Consider the following 24439-nt stretch of genomic DNA (forward strand, 5'->3'; position numbering starts at 1 on the left):
TGCTTTTATTTTGCGTGTTAATAAACTATAATTATTTTTGTTAATAAACAAGGATTCAAGATTTTATTGTCATTTCACATCACATGTGGAACATGAGGTGGAATGAAATTGTATTTCCCCAGTCCAATTTACACCCAAAGAGCAATTGTTAAAAACATAAATATAAGACAAAAAATAAAATAGAATACAAATAAAATAATAATAAAATAGATAAGATAAATACACCAATATATTAAGGAAAAGGGAAGTAGCAACAACATGAAGTCCAAAATACAGTTCCTGTAACAGGGTCTCAACTTAAATGAGAAAAAAAAATCTATAAATAGCTGCATAGATTGAGAAACGGCTACAAAAATAGGTCAGCAGTTGTAATTACCAGTGTGCACCATCAAGGCCATAGTAAAGAAGTCTAAGAAGAAATGAGCGGTTGAAAATTTGCCAGGAAGAGGATACATCTGCATAATACTGTTCCCCCTGCACAGTGAGGAGGATACTCAGAGATAAGAGGCTAAGAGAAGCCCAAATATCAGAGATGCACAGTTGTAAAGAATGACTGAATGTACTACAGAGACTCGACAGTGAGACGCCTCGTCCTCAAACAAAGTTTTCTGGATCAGTTTGACTAATAAAGACTCATAACTTTGCCAAGAAACATTGGAATTAGACCTGGAAAATGTCTGTTGTGGTCAGTTGAGACGAAAATTGAACTTTGTGGTCGTAAACATCATGATATAGTTTGGTACAAAAAGGGGCACCTAGTCATACCTGCAGCAGAAATGTGGTGGTAACTCTTTGATGATTAGAGGCAGTTTTGTTGCTTTTGTTTTGCTGCAGTGGTCCAGGGCATTCTTGTTGAGGTTAGCAGCAAAACATATTTCATTTAAAATCAGAACACTTAAGCTAAAAATCTGTTCATACACAGTTCATACAGTTCACACATTTGCACTATCTCTGCAGTAAATATCATTCAGTCCAGATAGAAACAGAATTTGTATTATACATTTTACAATTTTCTCAATTTTAGTTCACTACATAATTACACTGTGTCAAAGTTTCTTGATGAACGAACTAAAGAAAGTTCTCCAAAAACAATCTGATTTTTTTTTTTTTTTACATTGACTTCATCTGAAAGTTTAGATGGTTTTATCTCTCTCCTGTTAAGTTGCTGTTTTGGAGGTACATGTTTTTGATTGGACAGCAAGAATACTAAATCTGGTTGCCTCAGCCAGGAGGCTGAAACTGGTCATGGTCTCCCATCAAGCCAATCGTCAAGGCATAATCTGGTTTAGACATTAATACTGTTGGACAAATTTTCAAAAATCAATTTTTTTCCCCAGTAATCAAGGGAGTCAGTCAATAAAACAAAAAGCAAAATGTGACAAACAACAAATATCCTTTAAAAACTTTAAAAATGCCTTTTAAACCCCATTCATCAGAAGATGAAGATAATTCAAATCCTTCAGTTTCAGGACTGCTCATCTGGCAGTTTGCATTTATTGTTGCTTTCCTATTTCTGGCACTCAGGTCTGATTTGACGAATGTGTAAACTAATAAATCTAAGAATACTTTTGTATTTTTGTATCTGTATTTGTATCTACTTTACACCCTAAGGCATGTTGCGATGCTAATTCCGAACTTATACCCCATCAACAGTCTATTTTCATGCCTTGTGCCCGCCCTGTCAAAATAGCGCCCGAGTTTATCAATATATGTATAGATAGATAAAGATACCTATAGATACTTACTGACATCATATCACTATAATTGCCACAACACACATCATCACATCATCCTGGACTTCAGGGAGTGTAAAGCCTTAACAAGTCTATCCAGCTTCAACCTGAGCAGACATCAGGCTGCAAAGTGTTCTGGCTCATTTATTGGCAAGTGTGTTGCTTAAAAAAGTGTCCCAGGGGAAAACGCACACCAGTACCACCACCAGCAATTCATTACAGTCTGTGTGTCTCTTTGTAAAATGCTGCGTTTCCTACTAACACAGTCAGACTGGCAGAGCAAAGCCTTTTCACCATACCTCTACACCAAGTACCGTATGAGTGAAAAGAGATCTTGTGAAGAAGAAACTTTGTCTTGATAGCTTGATATCTGACGAGATTGGGTTTTAGGATGGAGGCCTTATAGTGAGCGCTTCAATCCTGCCCTTGCTGTGGAGCCACACACTGCACCAACTGCTTGTGTGATGATTGGTGAAGACTCGTACGACAGTCGGCTCCCACTAGTGGTGATACGAGGGACACTAACAGCTCAGAGATATGTGCAAGACATCATGCAGCCATGTGTTGCCTCTTACAGCAGGGCTTTCCACTGTCATTTTACAGCAGGATAATGCTCACTCACACAGAGAAAGGGTTTCTCAGAAATGTCTTTTCTAGATTGCAACACTTTCTTGACCTTCCTGGTCGATAGATTCATCGCCAATCAAGCATTTATGGGAGAACTGCACCAACTGCAACATCTGTGGGCAAAAGTAGCCACAGGATTTCACACAAAACCATCACAGAGCCTGAAGGATCTCTTTGTAGTTTTATGTTTACAGACTCTAGTTCTTCTGTTTCTCTACACAATTTTGTATCCTCCTTCCAGTTCTTTAATGGTCATGACCCCACAGGACCGCCGCATGGGTCATTCTCAGCACTGCAGTAACACTAACAGTGTTGGTGTGTTAGTTGCTCTGGAAAGCCTGGATTACAAGCTGTAGCTATCATACCTGTCAAGTATTGAATATGAAAAATAAGGGAAATTTTCTGCAGCCCACTTCGAGCCGTCCCACCAGACCAACTGAGGTTCAGCATCATAGTATCATAATATAGTATGTAAGAATTATTTTGATTATATTTATTGTTATATTATATATCATCGCTGTCCAATAAAAAACACTTATCTACAAAACAGCAACTTTACAGGAGAGAGAAAAAATCTTTCAAATTTTCAATGGAAGTCAACGTAAAAAGAGTTTATTTCAGGTCATTTTAAAGAGTTTCTATTGGTCCGTTCATCAAGAAATTTTGGCACAGTGTAAGGACCAGTTTATCTGTTCAAATTATGTAGTAAACTAAAAATCCACAAAAATGAAGATAAGTGTTTTTTATTGGACAGCGACGATATATGTTATTATTTTGGTGTGATCAATCGTATTTTCTGCAGTCAGAAGAAGTATGTATGAAATTATACATATGTACACAGTATGTATGAGTATGTAGCATCATAGTATGGTGTTTTTTGGCAGAATTTTCCTCCCTCCTTGCACCCATCCATCTTTCAGAGTTGTTGTTCCAGGGTTGTTCTCCCCGCTGTCGGCAATAATCTCGCGCGCGAAAACTGCCACTTGCAGCAGCCTGGGTGGCAGTTCTCATGAGGTTAGCGACATTTCAGTTTGGAGAAGCACAAAATTGATTTTTTAATTATTATAATATAATACAAGGAATTTACAAAAAAAACAAAAAACAAAATAAAAACCTAATATGGGAGGACGGTGGGAAAGGGACAGTGAAGAGACGGTAGAATACGGTAGTTTCCCGGCCAAAACGGGAGACTTGACAGGTATGGTAGTAAAAGAACTAAAAAGTGCACTTATATGCTTAGCAGAGCTGATAAAATGGGCAAGAAGTGTAGAAATAAGGAGGTCATAATGTTCTGCTTAATGTGTATACACACTGTACATACTGTAAACCTACTGTACCCAGGAAATATCTAATGATAACTGCAGGAGACATATTGACATATTGATTCACTATTCAGGACATTTCTCAAACAGAGAGACATGCAGATCAATGGAAAGAAAGAAAAGAAAGAAAAAGAGAGAGAGAGAGAGAGAAAGAACTACACTCCAAAGAAGATTTAACAGAAATGTATTTTATTATTTAATTTAATTAAATAAAACATGTGACGTAAATATCTGCAACCCTATAAAGAACAGAAACCTTGTAGGATGTGTGTGTGTGTGTGTGTGAGTCTCTCTATTTGTCTGTCAGTTAGTGTGTGTAACTCTGTCTCTCTGGCCTTCCTCATCATCTTCATCCTCCTCTCCCTCTGAGCTGTGGATGACTGCGGAGCTGAGGGAGCGCACTTCCCCCAACATACTCAGCACACTGCCTGCAACACACACAAGCACACACACTCAGCACATAGCCCAAGACCCTCTCTGACCTCTGATTCAATTCTGTTATGATTTTATAAGAAATATCACATTCTTACATTTTAGTTCATTTTTGATTACTACCAGAGAATCACAGAAGAAACACAAATAGATTTGATCACAGATGTGCCTCTGATAAACATCCAATCCCAGCAGCAGTAGCTTTATCATTAGCTGTTAATCCTACTTAATAATTACTGAGCAAGTTGAGCTCCACATCTTAGATGTGCGATCCTTTTATTACCCAAAATCGATACAGTTTAACAGTCAACTTTTTGCATTTTCACACCTGTAACACACACACACACACACACAATACTCACCCTCCTTCAGCTCCGCATCTTTAAGCTGCTGGTGCTGTTTTTGCTGCTGCTGTTTATGTTCTTGCAGGGATTTAGGTGATTGTATGGCAACTCTTCTTATCCTCCTGTATTCATTCATCAAACCTTGCTGCTGGACCACTGCCTACAAACACACATACATTATGTGAACATATAATATAAATATTCAAAATTAATCATTTTATAGGTGGGAATATGAAAACATTGTCAACATTGTGAATCAAGTCCCACAAATAATGGAATGTAAATCAGGTTTCATGCATACAGGGAGGTGAATCAAATTTCATGAACACGAGTATGTGAACTGAATGCTATAATTACATGGATGTGAATCAAATCTGAATACTATGATGTGAATTAAATCTCATCATTAAATGGATGTGAATCATAAAATAATGAATACTGGGATGGGAATCAAGTCTTAAATACATGGATATGAATTGAGTTTCATGAATACTATGATGTGACTCAAATGCCAAGCAGTGAATTACAGTGTTTACTACCTTATTTAGCTAATAATTGTAATGCAGAAACTTTTGTGAACGGTTACCCTTTGATCAATGAAACTTTTACATTACATTACATTAAACCACTGATTTAATGTATTAAGTGTGTGTGTGTTTATGTGTTACTGTAAGAGTGTGTGAGTGTGTGTGTGTGTGTTTGTTTGTGTGTATGTATGTGTGTATGTTACCAGTAGAATGTTGCGGTCTTTATCCTTTTCCTTCAGTTGTGTTTGCAGGTGTGTGATGTTTTTGTGTGTGTGTTCTGAGCGAGCTCGCTCTGCCTCTCTCTCTTGCTCTCGCTCCCTCATCGCAGATCGTTCCACCTGCCGGAGAGCCACCACTACACACAGCAAAAAACAAACACACACACACAATTCAATATTAGTTCTTTTGAATCCACCTGGGCAATTCTCTCTCATTTAAAACTGGTGTCTGTGAATTTTAGGATTTAGTCCCTCTCTGGTAAGAGTGGGTAATTGCACTGAGCATGCGGAAGAATCATTTTAAACTGGGCGGATGTGATGCGGTCTCCTTTTAGAGCGGATGAATCTGATTCCAAGTTATGTTCAGAGAGAGAGAGAACGCACGGTCAGAAACTCCACTCCTTTATATCTTTGTTTTACTATGAGTAAAGGAGCTACTGAGCTCTGATTAGAGACTGTAAAAAAAGATGGACGCCGTGTGGCCTTTCCCATTCATTCAATGAAAATTAAGCCAAAATCTTCCACCATGTTGGCGATCCTGAAACCCGAGTCCAGAGGAGGGAGAAAGACTGTGGAGAGACAGCCTACTCATTTATATAAGTCCGCCCCTGAGGGCTGCCTCGATAGAACTTACACAGTTTATGGTCCCACTCATACAGTCATTGGTTAAAAAATGTACAATATAAGCAGAGGTTACACTAGCTGTTGTATTTAAATAATGGAGGTAAAATTACAGTATACTGGAAAAAAAAATTGATTAAAATTTGTCTGTTTTGTCATTGAAACCTATGGGGATGGGTGGGGTTACACAGCTTTCCCTTCTTCACTCAGAAATTCTTCCGCTTTCAGTTTAGAAACAAAATACATACTGCCACTTTAGTATAATAATAAAAATTATTAACTGATTTTACTTCTAAAAAGGTGTAACATTTTATTTTATTTTACTTTATTTTGGTCTATTTTAACCTTTTATTTTAGATTTATCTGTGTCTTTATGTTATGCTTCTGGTTCATTTTGTTTTAATTGTTTTATTATGTTTATTTAATGTATTTGTTTGTAATATACATTTTTGATCTGTTTCTATTACCGTTTTTGTTCTGTAAAAACTGTAAGCACGAACAAAAAAAATATTCTTAAATGCAAAAAGTACAATATTTAAAATATGAACATTTTAAGCATTTCTCAGTATTTTGTGGTGGGTCCCCTGCTGTACTTAATTACAAATGAACTGCCTATACTATCTGTTATGCAAACTTGTATCTGTCCCTGAAAAATATTGTACTTATATCTGATCTGTTGCTGTGCAGAATTTCCTTTAAATTATGTCCTGTTGTTATTTGTTGTAATGCACAATTTATTAGTTACTACTCTTCATGAACTGAAACAACAATTATAAACGTAATCTGTTGTACCCATACTCCTGTGTGCTGTGCATGTACATGCACAAAGCTGAGTTGAATTCGGGCAGGGGGGGGTCACAATTGGGCACAACACTGATGCTGGCTGATGACGATGGCACTAAGCCAGTTCTCACAATCACATGAAAGCTAATCTGTCAGCTCATATTCATGTCACACGCCCAACATTCAGATCTGTTCATATATCTGATCTAAGACCACATATGAAAGTGATCCAAACACAATTTAAAAGATTGGACGAACCACACAGCCCTGACAAAATCACATTTGAGTCGACTCGGTAGCTTGGTAACGCGAAATTACCCCTCTGAACGTGAGCTTCAGAGGAAGAGATCAGACTCAGAACAACATCTGACCTTGCTGTACAAAGACCGTGTCAGGATCAGAGTCTCACACTCACTTATATATAAATATTTACCCAGATATAAATATTTAATCATTCTGCTGCATTTCACTCCTCACAGCAGTCTGATTCAGTGTGTGTGTGTGTGTGTACCTGCTTTAGTGTGTTCTCTCCGCGCTGTGTTGAGCTGAGTCTCCATCTCTCTGAGCTGCCTTGTATGCACACCCTCAACCTCTGAAACCTTCTCCTGCAGAACTACACACACACACACACACGGACACACACGAACACACGAACACACACACGAACACACACACGAACACACACACGAACACACACACGAACACACACACGAACACACACACGCACACACACGCACACACACGCACACACACGCACACACACACACACACACACACACACACACACACACACACACACACACACACACACACACACACACACACACACACACACACACACACACACACACACACACACACACACACACACACACACACACGAACACACGAACACACACGAACACACACGAACACACACGAACACACACACTTTATTTAGAGGAATAAACTAGGGCAGTATCTAATGCATTAAAATGTATAATGCTCTGATGAGGGCCAGTTGCTGTTTTTTTATTTTTTCAACTCTGAATCTAATAACACATATATTTAACTATTTAAAACATGTACGGGTCAATCTCAGACAGCTTTACTTCATTTTCTTTACAAACAAGTGACATTTAAAAGGTTAAAAGCAAGTCCACTAATTCATTTGATTTTCTCTCAAGAAAGTCTTTATTTTAAAGAAAAATCACTATATATGCATGCCCATTGTATTTTTAAAACGAGACTTTATCTTAGAAGACCCAAATCTGAAATTGATCAAATTTATTACTATGCAATTTATTAAACAAATGGAGAATTTATAATGTTTTACATTAACTAATATTCACATTAATAAACCAGTAAACCATGGGCCAATACTTATTCCAGTTACTGGCGTTCACTCCTGTCACTGGAATGCAATTCTGTTCCTGGAACTCAGTAACAGGAATGAAAGTAACAAGAATGAGTTTTTAGCATTAGCAAAAACATAAAAAATATCTAAATTGCAGCTATAATAGCATTAGGACACTGAGCACATTCTAGTGATTTTGCCAAAATGTGTACATTAAAAATAAACAAATAAGATCTAAGAATTTCATTTATGTAATTAATGAGGGAACTTAACTTTGGTTTTCTCATGGTCTTCAGAATATATTATGGACTTATTATGAAAAAAATATTTTTAAAGCATAGATAAGATTTGGAGTCACAAGAACGCAAAATAATAATCTCTGAAGGATTTTAAGGATTATATTTCATGGCATATTTCAAGTTTATAGTTAGAGAATGAGGAAAGGTAACAAATGCTATTTTTCAGTGTTCTAAGTAAAAAAAATAGTCTTTAATTGCATATTTTACTTTTGCAATTAGGTCAATGTACAATACCCTATGCTCAATAATAAAATGTATTTTAAAGTTATTTTGTGCAGACATTTCAACATGCCATTCCTTGGGGACATAAATCGCACAAATGTGGCGAAATTGGCCATATAATTAACAAAAATCAAATATATAATACATTATATAAATAAATAATAAAATCAAATTAAACAACAGAAGACACGAAAAGTACAGAGTGAGACTGAGAGCAGAATGATCAGTACTGAACTGAGCAGTGGCTACAGTAATTACATAACTGAAATCTCTTACCAGTCTGCCAATGCTGTTGTATACGATGGGCCTCAGCACGGAGCTCTGAGATAGTCCCCTCTTGCTCCTCGCTCTGCTGCTGTACACTGTGGACCTCAGCTTGCAGCTCCACAATGGTGGCCTCATGCTCCTCACACTGTCTCTGAGCCTCCACACGCCTCAGCTCACACTCCTCCATGTCCGCCTTGCTGCACGACAGGGCCTGCGTCAGGTGGCCCACCTGCCTCTCTACTGCATATGCATACACCCAGCACAACACAACATACAAACTGTATGAACTGACTTTGAATAAAAGCTATATATGCTATATGTGTATATGTTTGTTTGTATGTACACTGTTGCTGAAGATCACTCAGAGCACTCTGGATCAGGTCTGGAGTGCGTTTTAGTTCCTGGGTCAGCTGGTCTCTCTCAGAGCTCAGCAGAGCCACCTCTGCCTTAAGCCTCTCAATACAGCTACTACACACACACACACACACACACACACACACAAAACACAATTAGTACAAATAATCAAACCCTCAACAGTCAGGGTTGCCAGGTCCAACTAAAATATTCAGTCCAAAGTCAGTCTAAAACCCTCCCTTCAGAAGCTTAAACTAGCTCAAAATATATGTCTGTCACACGTTTGAAGCAAAAGACAAACAACTCTTGAGTGTACAACTTAGTATATTGTTTATAAGGTATTTATTATCAGTATTGCTATTTTTCATTAAGTCATTAATAATATTAACATTAACATTAGTGTTTTATTAGTTCTTTTATAACAGTTTTATATTCCAGTCAACACTTAATAGTAACAAATTTAATAGTAAGCAAATTTCTGTTCTTGCCCCTCCTGAACTCTCTTCACTCCTCTTTAACATTTTTTTTTTTTCATTGACTAATGATTTCTGGTTACCATTTTGATTTCCTTCTCCCTCTCCCTCTCCCTCCCTCGTCATTTTTAAAAGTAGCCCAAAAACATCCCCTGAATTTTCACCCTCGACAGGATTTTTAAACAAGCCCAATTTGGCGGGAAAACCGTTAACCTGGCAACTCTGCTCATAGTGTGTGGTAAGTTTCTCTTATAGCATAATGAAATGTGTGAGTTTACATGCCTGTCTGAAGCTGGAGGGTCTGGAGGTTTTGTGGCCTGCTGGGCTTTCCGTAGAGCTTCTTTCCTCAACAGCAATCCTATAGAACACACACAGTGTTTTAAATGATTATTGTGTGCCAAACTGCATTCCACTCAGAACAGAGTTTATTATTTCATACTAAATAAATCCATCCTGAACAGTTTGCTGTAGACAAACAGAGTTTATACCATTTTGAGCAAAGTGTGTTGTGCCCAAAAAAGTGTGTAAATCATTATTTCAAACAGACTTTATTCAATTACTCCCCATAATTAATACCACCCAGAACCGAATTTAAACTGCCCTGAACAAAGGTTATTCTGTCCCAAACAGCGCTTAATACTCTAAGTTTGGAATGCTTCAGAAAGACTGGTTTTAGTTTGTATTCCCAACACACTCACACACACACACCGTGTACGGTGTCAAGGCGCTTGGTGGCAAAGGAGAGTCTCTGTGCCAGAGTGTTCATCTGAAACTGAGCCGAGTCCATCTGACCTCTACATTGCTCTACACACTCACACACCCTGCACAGAGAAAGAAAGAGAAACAAGGACACAATGAGAGAGCAAGAGAGAGCGCGAGAGAGAGCAAGAAAAAATAGAGAGAATAATACAGATAAACCATACTGCATTGTATCATATTTTATTGTATATTGCTTCTGTAATGTGGTAGCATGTCTTAATTTTACTGTATTGTATCTAAGCATTTACTGCAACATCCTGTATCTTATTGTATTTGTGTATTGTTCTATATTGCACTGCCACCCAATGTTTTTTTAATGGTAAAATGTTTCTCTTTCAATTCTCTTTCTCTATGTTCTATTGTAAATTAAATGTGGGCCTATAACATTTTCGCTGCATTCTGTTTTTATTTAATTTGATAACATTTTACCCAGCAACCCAGCTTTCTGGGATTTGGATTTATATTTTATTATACTAAAATGCCCTGCTGTATTTTACTATAACACTTTATATTATCATATTGTATTGTACTGCACTGTATTGCTCTTTCATTCTGAATCACAGAATCATATTGCTATATTTCTTTCTGTTGTTCCACTTTGACTGGGATCTTGATCTGTGGACAGTGTTAGACCGGTGCATCATGTTTATAGTGCTGAAAATCAAATAAAATGATCACAGAAGTAGTAATATTGTTCTAAGATGTTTCAGACACCCCTGATTTTTATTGCACAAGAATGCATTAGATTCACCACCATACTGAAGCCAAACAAATCCTGAAATTCCTGAATCATTAACACACCTTGTATGTGTGAGTGTGTGTGTTTATGTGAATATTTTACCTGTGTGCAGTATTAGTGATGTCTCTGAGGGATTTCTCATTCTTATCTTTCTCTTCTTTCAGAATCTCGTTCTCCTCCACAGCTCTGCACAACTGCTGCTTCAACTCCTACACATACACACAGTTGATACAGTATTAATACATACCAAACAAAACCAATACAAAACCAAACTCTACTATTACTGTTGTATTTTCCATCATTCAGAATGCATAGCCATGCTAATTTAAACCTGAGCTTCAACAGTAGTGTTGTTCAGATCTTTATTAAGGATACAGAGAACTTAAAAGTAAGGTGTTAAATGTTACATTTTTTTAACATACAAGTTTGTGTGGGTCTTTCCACTGGACTGCTGTTGAAGGGTCTGGCTTTAACCACTATCCAGTATGCACTCCTGCTCTATAGACTTCATTGTATGTGTGTGTTTGTGTACCTGAGAGTGTATGTTGTGCAGTTCCAGTTCTGCTGTTTTGTCCTGAAGGCTGTGCTGAAAAACGCTGATCTGAGACTGCAACTTCTGGACATCCTGCTGCAGATCACATACCTACACACACACACAAAAAACCAGGATAAATAACAAATCAATAAACGATCAGGTGTCCTAATAATTTTGTCCATATATTGTATGCTATTGTTTTATGTTCCTAATCTGTGTAATTTATTAAATAATTATTAACACCTATCTGTGTAAAAAAACAGCTGTAGGCTAAATAAACAAATCTAAACTGCTGTAGACTGGATGGAGCTAAACTGCTATAGGGTGGGGGCTCCAGGTGGTCCAGCGGACTAAGGCGTTGCAACTATTATTGCTGGTTCGAATCCCGGGTCATGCTGCCTATATATCAGCAGCTGGAGTCAGAGAGAGCACAATAGGCCATGCTCTCTCTGGGTGGGTAGATGGGCTCCCCCCTGACATCACTCCTAATGTGATGTTGGTCAACACAGGCATCTTTAAAAGACGGGTTGCTGAGCTTTCTTCAGAGTATGCTGCCGCCAGTGATGGGGGAGAACTAAGGAGTAAGAGGGGTAATTGGCCTTATAAATTGTGAAGAAAAAATGAATTAAATATGTCCTATATATACTATATGGACTGGAGAAGTGAACAGTAAGTTGTATAATTCTCTGGCTTATATACAGTCCTGTAGTGTGTGTGTGTGCGTGTGTGTGTGTGTGTGTGTGTGTGTGTTACCGTGTTGTGTAGCTGGGATTTCTCAGAGTGTAGTTGTAAATCTCTGGATCGTAGTTGTACAAGCAACACAAAGACCTTCTCTCGCCACAAACTCAGCAACTGGCCTGCTCGACTGTCCTTATGAAGAGGATCACTCTGCATGCATGCACACACACACACACACACACACACACACATTTTCTCAAATCTCTGCACAATAAAACAGATTAAAAAGCAACAACAGAAGGCATTTAGCCCCGCCTCTTTCCAACTCTACCGAAGAGTTCTGGAGAATCAATCATAGGTTGGTCACTTTACAGAAAGTTGCTACTCAACAGCATAACACTACTGCTGCTTTAGCTCAGCATTTCCCAAACCTGGTGGTGCTAAAATGGTTAAATACGCAGAAAATATTCTCTGGTCCTTTTTATCTCCAGGCTGGAGCTCAAAAGATACTTTACACTTCAGCATTTATAACCCAGATCATCTTTTACAACCAGGTTTTGCTCTCTAAACAGTAAAGTGCTTTGATTTATGAACCCTTACAAGGGGAAACGACTACCTAGTGGATAAGGTGATCATGACCGTGTTAGTTCTGACCTGCTCTCCCAGCTCTCTCTCCTGTAAAGCCAGGATGTCGTTGGAGGCCTGAACACGAACCTTCAGCAGCTCCACAGACATGATTAATGCTTCTTTTTCCTTTTCCAGCTTCTACAAGTGCACACACATAGACAATTTTTAATCTGAGTAAACATCTTTTTTGCTTCAAACAGCAATCAACAGTCAACCAACCTATCAACAGGATTTGGTCAGACCTGTGTTGTGGATGAATGTATGTTGTGTTCAATTCTATGTTTATTTAAATAATAATAATAATAATAATAAAGACCTGTGTTTTAATTCAGCTCTTCACTTATCATTTAAAAAATTGTTACAGAAGAAAATGTTGGACTGCAATGCTATTCAGAAGGTAGATAGAGGTTACTAAAAACAATAAATCATGATATGATATGGGCAATATTTCTTGATCTACACTAGGGGTGGGCGATACGGCTCTAAAATAATATCACAATATTTCAGGGTATTTTTGCAATAACGATATACTTGGCGATATAGGATAACAGAAAAATAATTAATTACATTTTATGAATATGGTATAATAGTATAACAGTATAATCATTATGTGGCAAAATAAATAATATAGCATAAAATAATATAATGCAGCAAAAATATTGCAGAATATTTTCATGCATATAAACTGCAAACTAAAACAATTATACAATAAATACACTTAAAAGTAGTCCATTATTTACTGTGAAGCTTTAAGACAAAACATCCCTATTATCACGATATGGATTTTTAATATCATGATATTTCTGTGTCACGATATATTGTATACGATATAATATTGCCCACTCCTAATCTACACCTTCAGAGGCAGTGTCCAGCACATGTGTTAGATGTCTAAACATAGAGAAGGTAAGGTACCTAATGGTGTCCTGCCATAATCCCATGCAACCTCAATTGTCTCACACAGTCCCTGCAGATTTTGCAGTATGGGGTGGAGTGTTGATAGTGCATCTAATAGCATTTCATTTTTTTCAGTCATGGAAAAATCTGGTGATGTGTAAGCTCTATGCAAGCATGGAACAGGTAGAGCCACTGTTTGCAAGTGTTCTTTAACATAACGTAGGGCAGTCAAATGCCTGAAATAAAGATCAAAGGTGAACAGCATCGTGCAAAATAGTACACCACACTGTGACACCAGGCCTTCAGGAGGTGAAATCTGCAGCAATACTCTGGCAATACCTTTGTATGTGTAGTTCAATGGATTGTTTATTGTTCCTGGTTACCTTTAGCATTGCAATCCAACACTTTCTTCTTATTGCAACTCATTTTTGGTTATTAGTGTGTATTTTTTGTTAAACAGATTAAAACAACAATGTTGCTAAATAAAGAGCCAAATATTCAACATTATTGGAAAAGTGGGACTGACTAAGTTTTTGGCCTCCAATCTACACAAAAATGCAGTTTCCTGTCACTGAAAAAAATAATTTTTGAAAATGCTCTCCATGTCCAGTGTCTAACATTCATTTGTAAATTTTTAATATTACAAGCTAATATTGCCAGGGAAAGGCATATTTATACAGTCATTGTGCTGGGCTGTAAGTTGAAGTTTCTTAATCTCTGACTTTTTATTACGTAGGTCATCCAATGAGCAACTGATGCATCTCCTTGCTTTTATTCCACTGAAATAAAGTGATATTCAGTTAAGCAGTCTGCTTGTATGTATACACTATGTGTGTACCTGTATGAGTGTGTGCTGCTTCTCCTCTTCACTCCTAGTCCCGATATAGCTGCGTAGTTTCTGCAGAGTGTCTGCCTGTTCTGCTATCACACTACTCTGAGAGCTGCACACATAGAAACACAAATAGAAATGTTAAACAAATGTTTAGGAATCAGGGTTTATTTGTTGCCGTTCCAGGACATGTAGCATGCATTGCCTACAAGGTGATGACAGAACAGCTCCCTCCTACATGCACTCACTCCTATGCTACCTCCCGGATGCTTTTCTCCTCCAGTAAAAGTCACCTTGCTTTACTAACCCTTCACATAAAGCAATCCAGACTGTTCTCCTCCCTGGTTCCCCGATGGTGGAACAAACTAACTACCGCTCCCAGAGCATGATAATCTCTTGCAGGATCAGCTCTTCAAAAAGCACTTACTCTCCTAACACTCCTAACAAACTAACTTTATCTAACCTCATTCCCTTCTCCCCCTCCTCCTTTTATAATCTATTCCAATATTACCCTCATAGCCTCTTTCAGGTTAAATGTTTTACATTTTGCCTTGGATTTTATTGTTCTCTATAGCTAATGTCCAGTTCGTGAAGGTACATTTATACACACACACTTAGAGTAAGGTACATTCACCTGAGCTGCTCCTGAACCATCTCTTTCTCTGATATCACTTCCTCCAAGTTCTGTCTTAGTAAGGTCACTTCCTGTGTGGCAGCTGTCAGACTGCTCTGCAGGTGTGTGTTGGTGTGAGTCAGTGCTGAGATTTCTGCAGAATGACTCTCACAGACCTGCTGAACCTACACACACACACACACACACACACAAAACATGTTTTTTCTTCTCATTCAGCACCTTCATCTCACTTCAAAACAATTTAGCCCATTTAGTGTACAGTAAATTGCCCCACTAAGTTTCACCCTACAGCAATTAAGCCCCACCTATTCAGTCTACAGTGTTTTAACCACACGCTTTCAGCCTTCAGAAGTTTAGCCCCACCCACTGAGCTCAGAATAATTTAGCTCCCCCCACTTAGCATATTGAATTTTTTTTTAATACTTAAATCAAATTATTTAGTTAATTCCTACCCATTCAGTTAGAGGTTATAATAAGTATTTCATCCTACGCCACTTTTTGAGTGTACAACTGAGTATGACTAATCAAAACAGAGATAATTTACATTTATTAGCCCTACAGTCACAATTACACTGCAAAACATTAAAATCAGCTTTAATGCAAGTTAATGACCTAATATTTCTTATTCTTGATTGATAAATCAGCTCTATATTTAGCATCAATACACAGTTCTACACATGGCTCTGTTTACCACTCAGGAAGTGTGTGTGTGTGTGTGTTACCTGCTCCTGCAGCCGCTGTGTTTCTTCTTTAGAGCACTGTAGCTCTCTTTCTGACTGCTCACGCTGCAAAACACACTCTGCCAACTACACACACACACATACGCACACCATTGTAGTTATCCTGCCTCTGATGATTTATATATGGTTTTATTGTGTAACTGCACTATAGCTGGAAAAACAGACAAAAGAACAGCCTGCACATTTAACCCATCCTTGGCATCCACACACAAACACACACAAACACACAAACTCATGATTACAGCCAGTGTGCACACACTCAGAGTGATGGGCAGCCACCCAAGTATCTGAAGAGAGCAATCAAGTGCACTTCAGCCATGTCAGTTAAAGGGATCCAACCACTGACCTTCCTGTCCTTTACTGTCTCTTCTTCATATGTTTCCCTGTCTCCCTTCTTCTCATCTTTGGTTTAATTTCTAATTTTAATATTAAAATTAGAGAATCTGAATCTGGTCATTAAACAGAAAAGAGTTGCTGAATATTCTTATTTTGTTTGCATCAATTGTTTTTTTTTTCTTGCTATTGCACACATCTCTATAAATGGTCAGTCTGGTAGACTTTGTGGCATCATCCATGATGTTCTCATAGATAAGATCCAAGACACAATAATTGTATGGCCCTTCTCTCAGGTTGAAAATCTCTTAAAGACCATCTGTTAAGACACTAACTTGATATTGAGGCATGCTGCTCATCACAAGAGATTCACTGTAGTAGAGCTTTAGTGAGATCGATATTTCCCCTCAGGTGCAGGCTATGTTCTAATTTATTTGCTCTGACTATGAGCAGAGTGTATGTGTGTGTGTGTGTGAGAGAGAGTGAAAGAGAGAGAGAGAGAAAGAGTGAGAGAGAGAAAAAGTGTATGAGAGAATGCGCAAGAATGAGTGTACCTTCTCTCTATTCTGTTTAAGTTCATCCTTGCAGTGAAGCAGCTCCACACTCAACTCCTCCCGCTCAGCACACTGCCTGCAAAACAAACACACACAGAGTGAGTTATTGAGCACAAATATGCTCTATGGAATTTCATCTGTGGTGCCCAGATGTCTGAAAGTTTCTGTATACATCTGCACAAATATATTATATATATATATATATATATATATATATATATATATATATATATATATATATATATATATATATATATATATATATATATATATATCACATCTCTGATCACATCTAGGAAATATCAGACACTCCACTGATTGTATCATCCTTCAAGATTTTAGTGAACTGGGAGAATGGGTTGTTAGTTACAGGATTAACCAAATGAATTGTATCCATTTATGATATCAGCATGTCAAACTCAACCTGAAACTGTGATTTAAGGAACTAGAGTTCACTAGAGTTTTGATGGAAATGTTGTAGACAGTTGTTCATAACTGTCAGATGTTATCTCATTTAAAGGGTAAATATATATACATCCAATAGTGCACTGACAACGCAAAACCCTGATCAGAGTTCAGTTAGGAAAATCTCAGGGCCTTCTGAACACATTTCCAGACAAATACAAACAAACACAAATGGCCATGACACAGCACGCAAACATTTATGTATGTTTTTGGTTGTATGTGTTTATTCTATCGGTGTACTCTGGCCTTTATTGTACTTCTTCTAAGTTTTTGACTATTTGAGAATAGACAAATTAATATAGTTGTTACATAATGATAAAAATCATAATAATCTATCATTACCTCCATTGCTATTATTTCTGTTCACATAAAGAGTTTTATAGGTATTTACCTTGAAAGGTGTTTATGTGTATGTTTGTACCTGCTGATGTTTCGTTCTCGTTCTCTGAGCTCCTCCTTCAATCTTTTAACCTCTCCTCTCAGCTCCTCACTGTCTCTCCTCAGTTGCTCAGGGCTGTGTGTGTAGCGTGTGTGGTGTGTACTATACTGTGTACTGCTTGTGTCTTTGTGCTTGAGCAGCAGTCTCTGGTTCTCTCTCCGGAGCTCCTGCAGCTCCTGCTGAGTTCGAGTGATGATGACCCACGGGTCTGGAGTGTGTGTCTGGCCCAGTGTAGGTGGATCTGGAGGACGGGGTTGGGGGTTGGTGGCACAGGTCACAGTGAAGTGAGACGGGGTCAGTAGAGCTGGAGAGGATGGGCGAGTCACAGCTGCAACAGAGAGACAGACAGAAGGAAAGAAAGAGAGAGAGAGAGAGAGAGAGAGAGAGAGAGAGAGAGATAGAAAAAGCTATTTTTTAAAGTTAATTTTAACACACACTTTACAACTAAAACAGGTAAACACTCAAGGACCAAAGTATTACTTCACATGTATATTAAAAATAAAAAGATAACTTGTGGGTAACACACCTGAACACAACCCTCTTGGGGACCCCCACCCTACTAATCACAGAAAGTGATTCATTATTATATAATAGTAATTATTGATAAATTATATCATTATTATAAAAGTCATAATGATTCTTCTTTGTTAAACACATGCTAAATATTGTTATTATTGCCTCTATTACGCATGTTCATATCCTTGTTGTTGTTAATTGTTATAATGCTTTGGCAACACTGTACCTCACACAGTCATGCTAATAAAGCAATATTGAATTGAATTGAGAGACAGACATATGAGAGAGAGAAAGAGAGAAATAGACAGAAAAGAGAGAGAAAGAGAGAGACAGACGAAAGAGATGTGTACCACACTGTCCGCAGAGAGAGAGACAGACAGACAGACGAAAGAGACAGAGAGTAAGAGACAGACAGACAGATGAGAGAGAGAAACAGAGAGACAGACAGATGAGAGAGATAGAGAAGAACAAGAGAGAGAGAGAGAGAGAGAGAGAGAGAGAGAGAGAGAGAGAGAGAGAAAATCAGACAAACGATAGAGACACAGAGAGACGGAGAGAGAAACAGAGAGAAGGCTGTGTACAATAATGTCTGGTATATAAAGCCTATCTATACTGACACTGGTGCTACAACTGGTATTCTCTTTACTTTATGAAAAACGTAATGACAACAGTTTTATTTACAACAGACATTCTAACTAAGCTCTATATATTCTCTTACATCCTGCACACTACACCTTAGTTATTTTTACCTCCAACTTCCTAAATTTCTAACATATCTTTAAACACCACAAAATAACAGAATAACGAAGCAGAATAAAAAAGCTTGGTTCCAGGTAAGTTCATTTCAAACACAGACAGCATTTAAAAGAGTTTAAAAGTAAATTAAGGTGTGTTAAACACTCAAAAATTAAAGTGACGTTGTCTTTTAATTCCAATTCCCCTTTCCACCTTAAACATGGCACCCAGTACAGTCTGGCCTTCCAGATAACAGAGTGTAACTGCGGCGAAATTTAAGGTGGACAGGAGAATTCCAAAAAGAGGCTGGCTAACCGACCTGCTCCCCTCAGAAAGTCCCGCGGCGCGTTCAGCTTCTGTTTCTCCTCCATTCCAACACAAATCCTCACACATTTACCTCAATTCGCGCTCTCATTAAACTTCATTTCGTATTTATTTACCCCTCAAAACCCCGCCACCAACGACTTCAAACACAGAGAGGCGGAAGTGTCGCCATAGCGCCCACCACTTCCGCCCATAAGCCAAACCTGCTTTAGAAAAACAAAATATTTTTTTTAGTTAGTCGTTTAAAATGTATTTCCTATGTATTTATGTATGCATCTTCATTTTAATTAATTTAGCCTGACTTAATAAATTTAGTCAGTATGTCTTTATATATAATAACTGTATTTATTTAATTTTAAAAAAAGTTTCGTCTTTTCAACGTGTTTTGACTTATTAAAGCTAGTAGTGCATTAACAGGTTTTAATCTGAAGATATTTCCTAAAATTCCGAAGACTAATCCCACAAATCACAGGGGGTTAGAAATGACAAATAAAAACTGACATTTACTATAGATGAATAAAATAAACACGTAAAAAAGGAAAAATTGATACATAAAACATAAGGAATTTTTATCTTATGAAGAAAAAAATAATTAGATCAATAAAATAATACAACTATTTAAAATGAATAAAAAATAATTTATATAAAATAAAAACAAACAAACAAAAAAAAAGAATAATATCAGTTTCAGTTTCAGTTTCAAATCAGTAAAACAGCTCACCAAAACCTCAACCTGTCCAAATATTGGACAATAATTGATTAACTTTACAGGCCCTCACTCATTTTCATTTATTTAACTAAACTGAGTTTTATATTCTTATATTATTATATTATTATATTCAGCCTCGCGCTGAATTCAGCTCCGCGCTGCCGGAGAGAGCGAGAGACAGAGAGAGCGCAGCGCAGCGCGGCGAATTTTGCTTACCCTAGACTATATATAGTATTAAAATTAAACCCCTTAAAATCAAGAGGGCTTCGCGACCCATCGTGGATCTTTGGCGACCCATAGGTTGGGTCGCGACCCATAGGTTGGGAACCACTGACTGTATATAGCTGGACAGAGCATCGTTTCTTAAAAGTGAAGCCACCACAGGTCGGGCGCCCCCTGCTGTTCGGCTGCAGAAAGCTGTGTAACCCCACCCATCCCCATAGGTTTCAATGGCAAAACAGACAACTTTCAATCACGTTTTTTTCTAATATACTGTAATTCTACCTCCATTATTTAAATGCAACAGCTAGTGTAACCTCTGCTTATATTGTCAAATTTTTATATCCCCACAGAATTCGGTTTTTAAAACTTTATTCGGCTCTATTCAAAAAAGGTGTGGTTATGGTAAAAGGGCTGCTTATGGGCGGGACCAATAACAGACCGTCAGCTCCGCTCCGCCCCGCTCTGCAGTCTGTGACCGCGAGGCAGCCCTCAGGGGCGGGGTTATTTAAATGAGTAGGCGGTCTCTCCACAGCCTTTCTCCCTCCTCTGGTCTCTACTGCGCAGACTCTGGTCTCTGAATCGCCAAAATGGCGGAAGATTTTGGCTTCATTTTCATTGAATGAATGGGAACGGCGACACGGCGTCCATCTTTATATACAGTCTATGAGCTAAACAGTTAGAAAGTAACTCAAATAGAAAAAATGCCTTCTAGTGGCCCAACAAACCTGAAGAATCTCAATGGGTATTCTTATGAAGTCAATTTTATGCCAAAAGTTTTATGCAATTAATAAATGAATAAAATCAGCAATTTTTAAAATCAAAAGAAAAAAGTGTATGTTGCAAATTCAAAAGAGAAATAAATATAGCAAATATACATCTTTAAATATAATTGGAAAACTATTTCAGTTTGGATTTGATCAGTCTTTGCTTTCATTTTTATATTTCTCTGGATTTTCTGTGGATTTTTTGTGCTTCTGCTACATTTTTTTGATTCTGAGTTTTAAGGGTGGGCGGGGCTTAGCCCCGTCTGAGCTTCAATCTCTCTTCCAAACATGGCGGAGGGAACAGCTTCCAGTACACAGCAGCAGCAGATACTTTTACAATTAAATTAAATCTCATACAAACTTTATATTTAATGTTATATTTATTATCTAAGTAAGTGTTTCACTCCATTAAAAAGCTCATGTTAGCGAGGTGTGCTAAATATTCATGCTTAAAGTATGCCAGTTAAAAACTGAAGCAGAAGTAAACAAGAGCTTCCAGAAGCAGAAATCTATTAGCAAAATCCACAAAAATCCACAGAAAAATCCAAACTGGCACCGAGTGGTCCAGCGGTCTAATGCGCTGCCACTATGAGCGGGAGGTCGCAGGTTCGAACCCCCGCTCATGCAGCTTTGCCATCAGCTGCCGGTGTTCAGAGGGAGCAAAATTGGCTCTGCTCCCTCTGGGGTGGGTAGATGGTGCTCTCTGCCCATCACACTTAAGGTGGTGCTTGGCAGCATGAGGCATCTGTGAGCGGATGAATCGGAACCTAGCCGCTGTGCTTTCCTCCGAGCGCGCTAGCTGCTCAGACAACGATTCATCCGCAGCAGCTCAAAAAAAGGGGGTGATTGACTTCACACGTGTCGGAGGAGGCGTGTGCTTGTCCGCATCCTCCGAAGGTCATGGGCGTCACCGGTGATGGGGACGCACAAAGAGGTGGGACAATTGGATATCCAAATTGGGAGAAAATGGGGAAAAATCAGAAATAAAATTATTATAAAAAGAAAAATCCAAACTGAAATACTTTTCAAATAACTTCAAAGAATAATTAAGTAGCCAAGTATTTAAATATATATATATATATATATATATATATATATATTTATCCACATATTTCTCTTTTGAATTTGCAGTATACACTTTTTCCTTTTGATTCTTGAAATTTTGATAGCAAATTTTTATTTTTTGTGTAAAACTTTGGCACAAAATTCACTTCATATATTCGCCTCTCTATTAGAGATTTTCTGGCCTACTTAGTTAGGATTCTGAAGTAGCAAGGCTAGTAATGTAGCCTTTTACTGGGCTAAAATGCTAACAGCCCATCATAACATAGCTAAACGCTTAATTCCAGCAGTGAGCTGTTGGCTGGTGAGGGCAGCAATAGGTCTAGTAAGATTTTTTTGGATTTTAGACCAACACACTGTGACCCGAATTTATATTTTGTCTTGAGGGTGTATGGATCAATATATTCTTTTAAGTTCGTCCCAAACAAACCAGATCTCCCCACAGATATCGCTAAATTTGATGTGTGCAGCACTGGTCTGTTGCCAACAATGAATAAAAACATTGAGGGGTTTTGAGTGGCTCAAACACTTACTCTATGGCCCAAGAATCGTGAGCTCTCTTTTTGTGATACTGACTTGGTGCAGGCATCTCACTTTCTTTCGGGGACTTTAGCTAGCTAACAAGTTGCGCTGTGTTGGTGGTAGTTTAAAAAGACGAGGTGGTTCACTTAATTTGTATTGGACGAGGCTTGTGCTGTCCTTACCCTTATAGTGTTGAGGGAATGATTAGAGGAGTAATTGGGGAATTTAAAAAAAATACATTTGTACCCCAGTATTTATGGGAACAATTCTATTATTTTTTAAATAATAACTTATTGCTTTAATTTCTTTAAATAAAACTGCTCCTATAGAACTACCGAAGCAAAACACAAGTGACACACACACGCCTTGTTCCTTGTAATGTATTTTTACATATTCTTGATTGCACAAGACATTCCAGAAGGCTGAAGTGTCTGAATGTTTTAATTTTATGAGCTAAAATCACATGACTGTATTCATCCACTGTGTCAGGAGCAATCATATCCAGCTTTTCTAGGTTCTACTTGGGTTCAGCGGAGATACAATAAAACAAACTCTGAGCACCATTAATCATCAAAATGATAGCAAACACTGATATTGGTGTTGTGTTATAAAAATGTTTGCTTATTGTTTATATATGAGCCTTCATTAGCAACTATGTGATGTGTGTTTGAATGCAGTCATGTTTCAAATTTGATGAGATTTGAAACGTCTGCTCTCTCTCACTTCCCCCTTTTTGCTCTTTCTTTTTCCTTGCATGTCCCTTCTTTTTGCATTCCCCCCATCTCTCTCTCTCTCCTTCTTCTCTCCCCATCTCTCTCTGTGCTGGAGGGTGAGTTAGTGTGAGCTGACGGTGTCCAGAGGCGGTGCTGATGCAGAATGACAGCGAATGACATCACTCTCCTTAAGGAACACACACACACACACACACACAGGCCTGAGAATGTTCTCCCTAAAATCATTTTAAATCAGAACAAAACACACAACTGTCATGAAACACACATACACACTCTAAAGCCACATTAGATTATCTCTGTTGCACTCTAAGGCTACTCCCACTCCCTGTAAAGTCTGTGTGTGTGTGTACCAATGTTCTGCCAAAAAGACCAAACAAAACAAAATAACAAAGCAGAAGAAAAGAGAAATCAAAGAAATGTTAAAACTGAACTTCACTTGCTATACAGGCATTTTTTACAAGGCATTATTTCAACTGTACTAAACATATACTACTGTGAATGACACCTTTACTCCTGAACAGATGAGTACTGTGATGAACAGGTAGATTACTGTGTGTGTGTGTGATCAGTACTGCTGAACAGGTGCGTTACTGTGTGTGATCAGTACTGCTGAACAGGTGAATTACTGTGTGTGTGATCAGTACTGCTGAACAGGGGGATTTACTCTGTGTGTGTGATCAGTACTGCTGAACAGGGGGATTTACTCTGTGTGTGTGATCAGTACTGCTGAACAGGGGGATTTACTCTGTGTGTGTGATCAGTACTGCTGAACAGGTGGATTACTGTGGGATCAGTACTGCTGAACAGGTGGATTACTCTGTGCGAGTGATCAGTACTGCTGAACAGGGGGATTACTCTGTGTGTGATCAGTACTGCTGAACAGGTGGATTACTGTGGGATCAGTACTGCTGAACAGGTGGATTACTCTGTGTGTGTGATCAGTACTGCTGAACAGGTGAATTACTGTGTGTGTGATCAGCACTGCTGAACAGGTGAATTACTGTGTGTGTGATCAGTACTGCTGAACAGGTGGATTACTCTGTGTGTGTGATCAGTACTGCTGA

The 24439-nt window shown here is 38.1% G+C and overlaps 1 protein-coding gene across 1 annotated transcript; it reads right to left on the bottom strand.

The window, feature by feature from the left end:
• Positions 1–3854: 3854 nt before the first annotated feature.
• Positions 3855–19564, bottom strand: cchcr1 (coiled-coil alpha-helical rod protein 1). The gene is made up of 18 exons (XM_007235837.4): positions 19358–19564; positions 17770–18115; positions 16884–16959; positions 15979–16062; positions 15257–15420; positions 14632–14734; positions 12924–13034; positions 12345–12479; positions 11589–11699; positions 11159–11265; positions 10267–10379; positions 9841–9916; positions 9075–9199; positions 8741–8971; positions 7119–7220; positions 5189–5340; positions 4477–4618; positions 3855–4110 (listed from the first exon to the last, which is right to left on the bottom strand). The coding sequence occupies exons 1-18, from the start codon at positions 19407–19409 to the stop codon at positions 3986–3988; spliced, it is 2355 nt and encodes a 784-aa protein (XP_007235899.3). The 5' UTR covers positions 19410–19564; the 3' UTR covers positions 3855–3985.
• Positions 19565–24439: the final 4875 nt, after the last annotated feature.

The sequence above is a fragment of the Astyanax mexicanus genome, chromosome 1 (genome assembly GCF_023375975.1).
Source record: "Astyanax mexicanus isolate ESR-SI-001 chromosome 1, AstMex3_surface, whole genome shotgun sequence".
NCBI classification, from domain to species: domain Eukaryota; kingdom Metazoa; phylum Chordata; class Actinopteri; order Characiformes; family Acestrorhamphidae; genus Astyanax; species Astyanax mexicanus.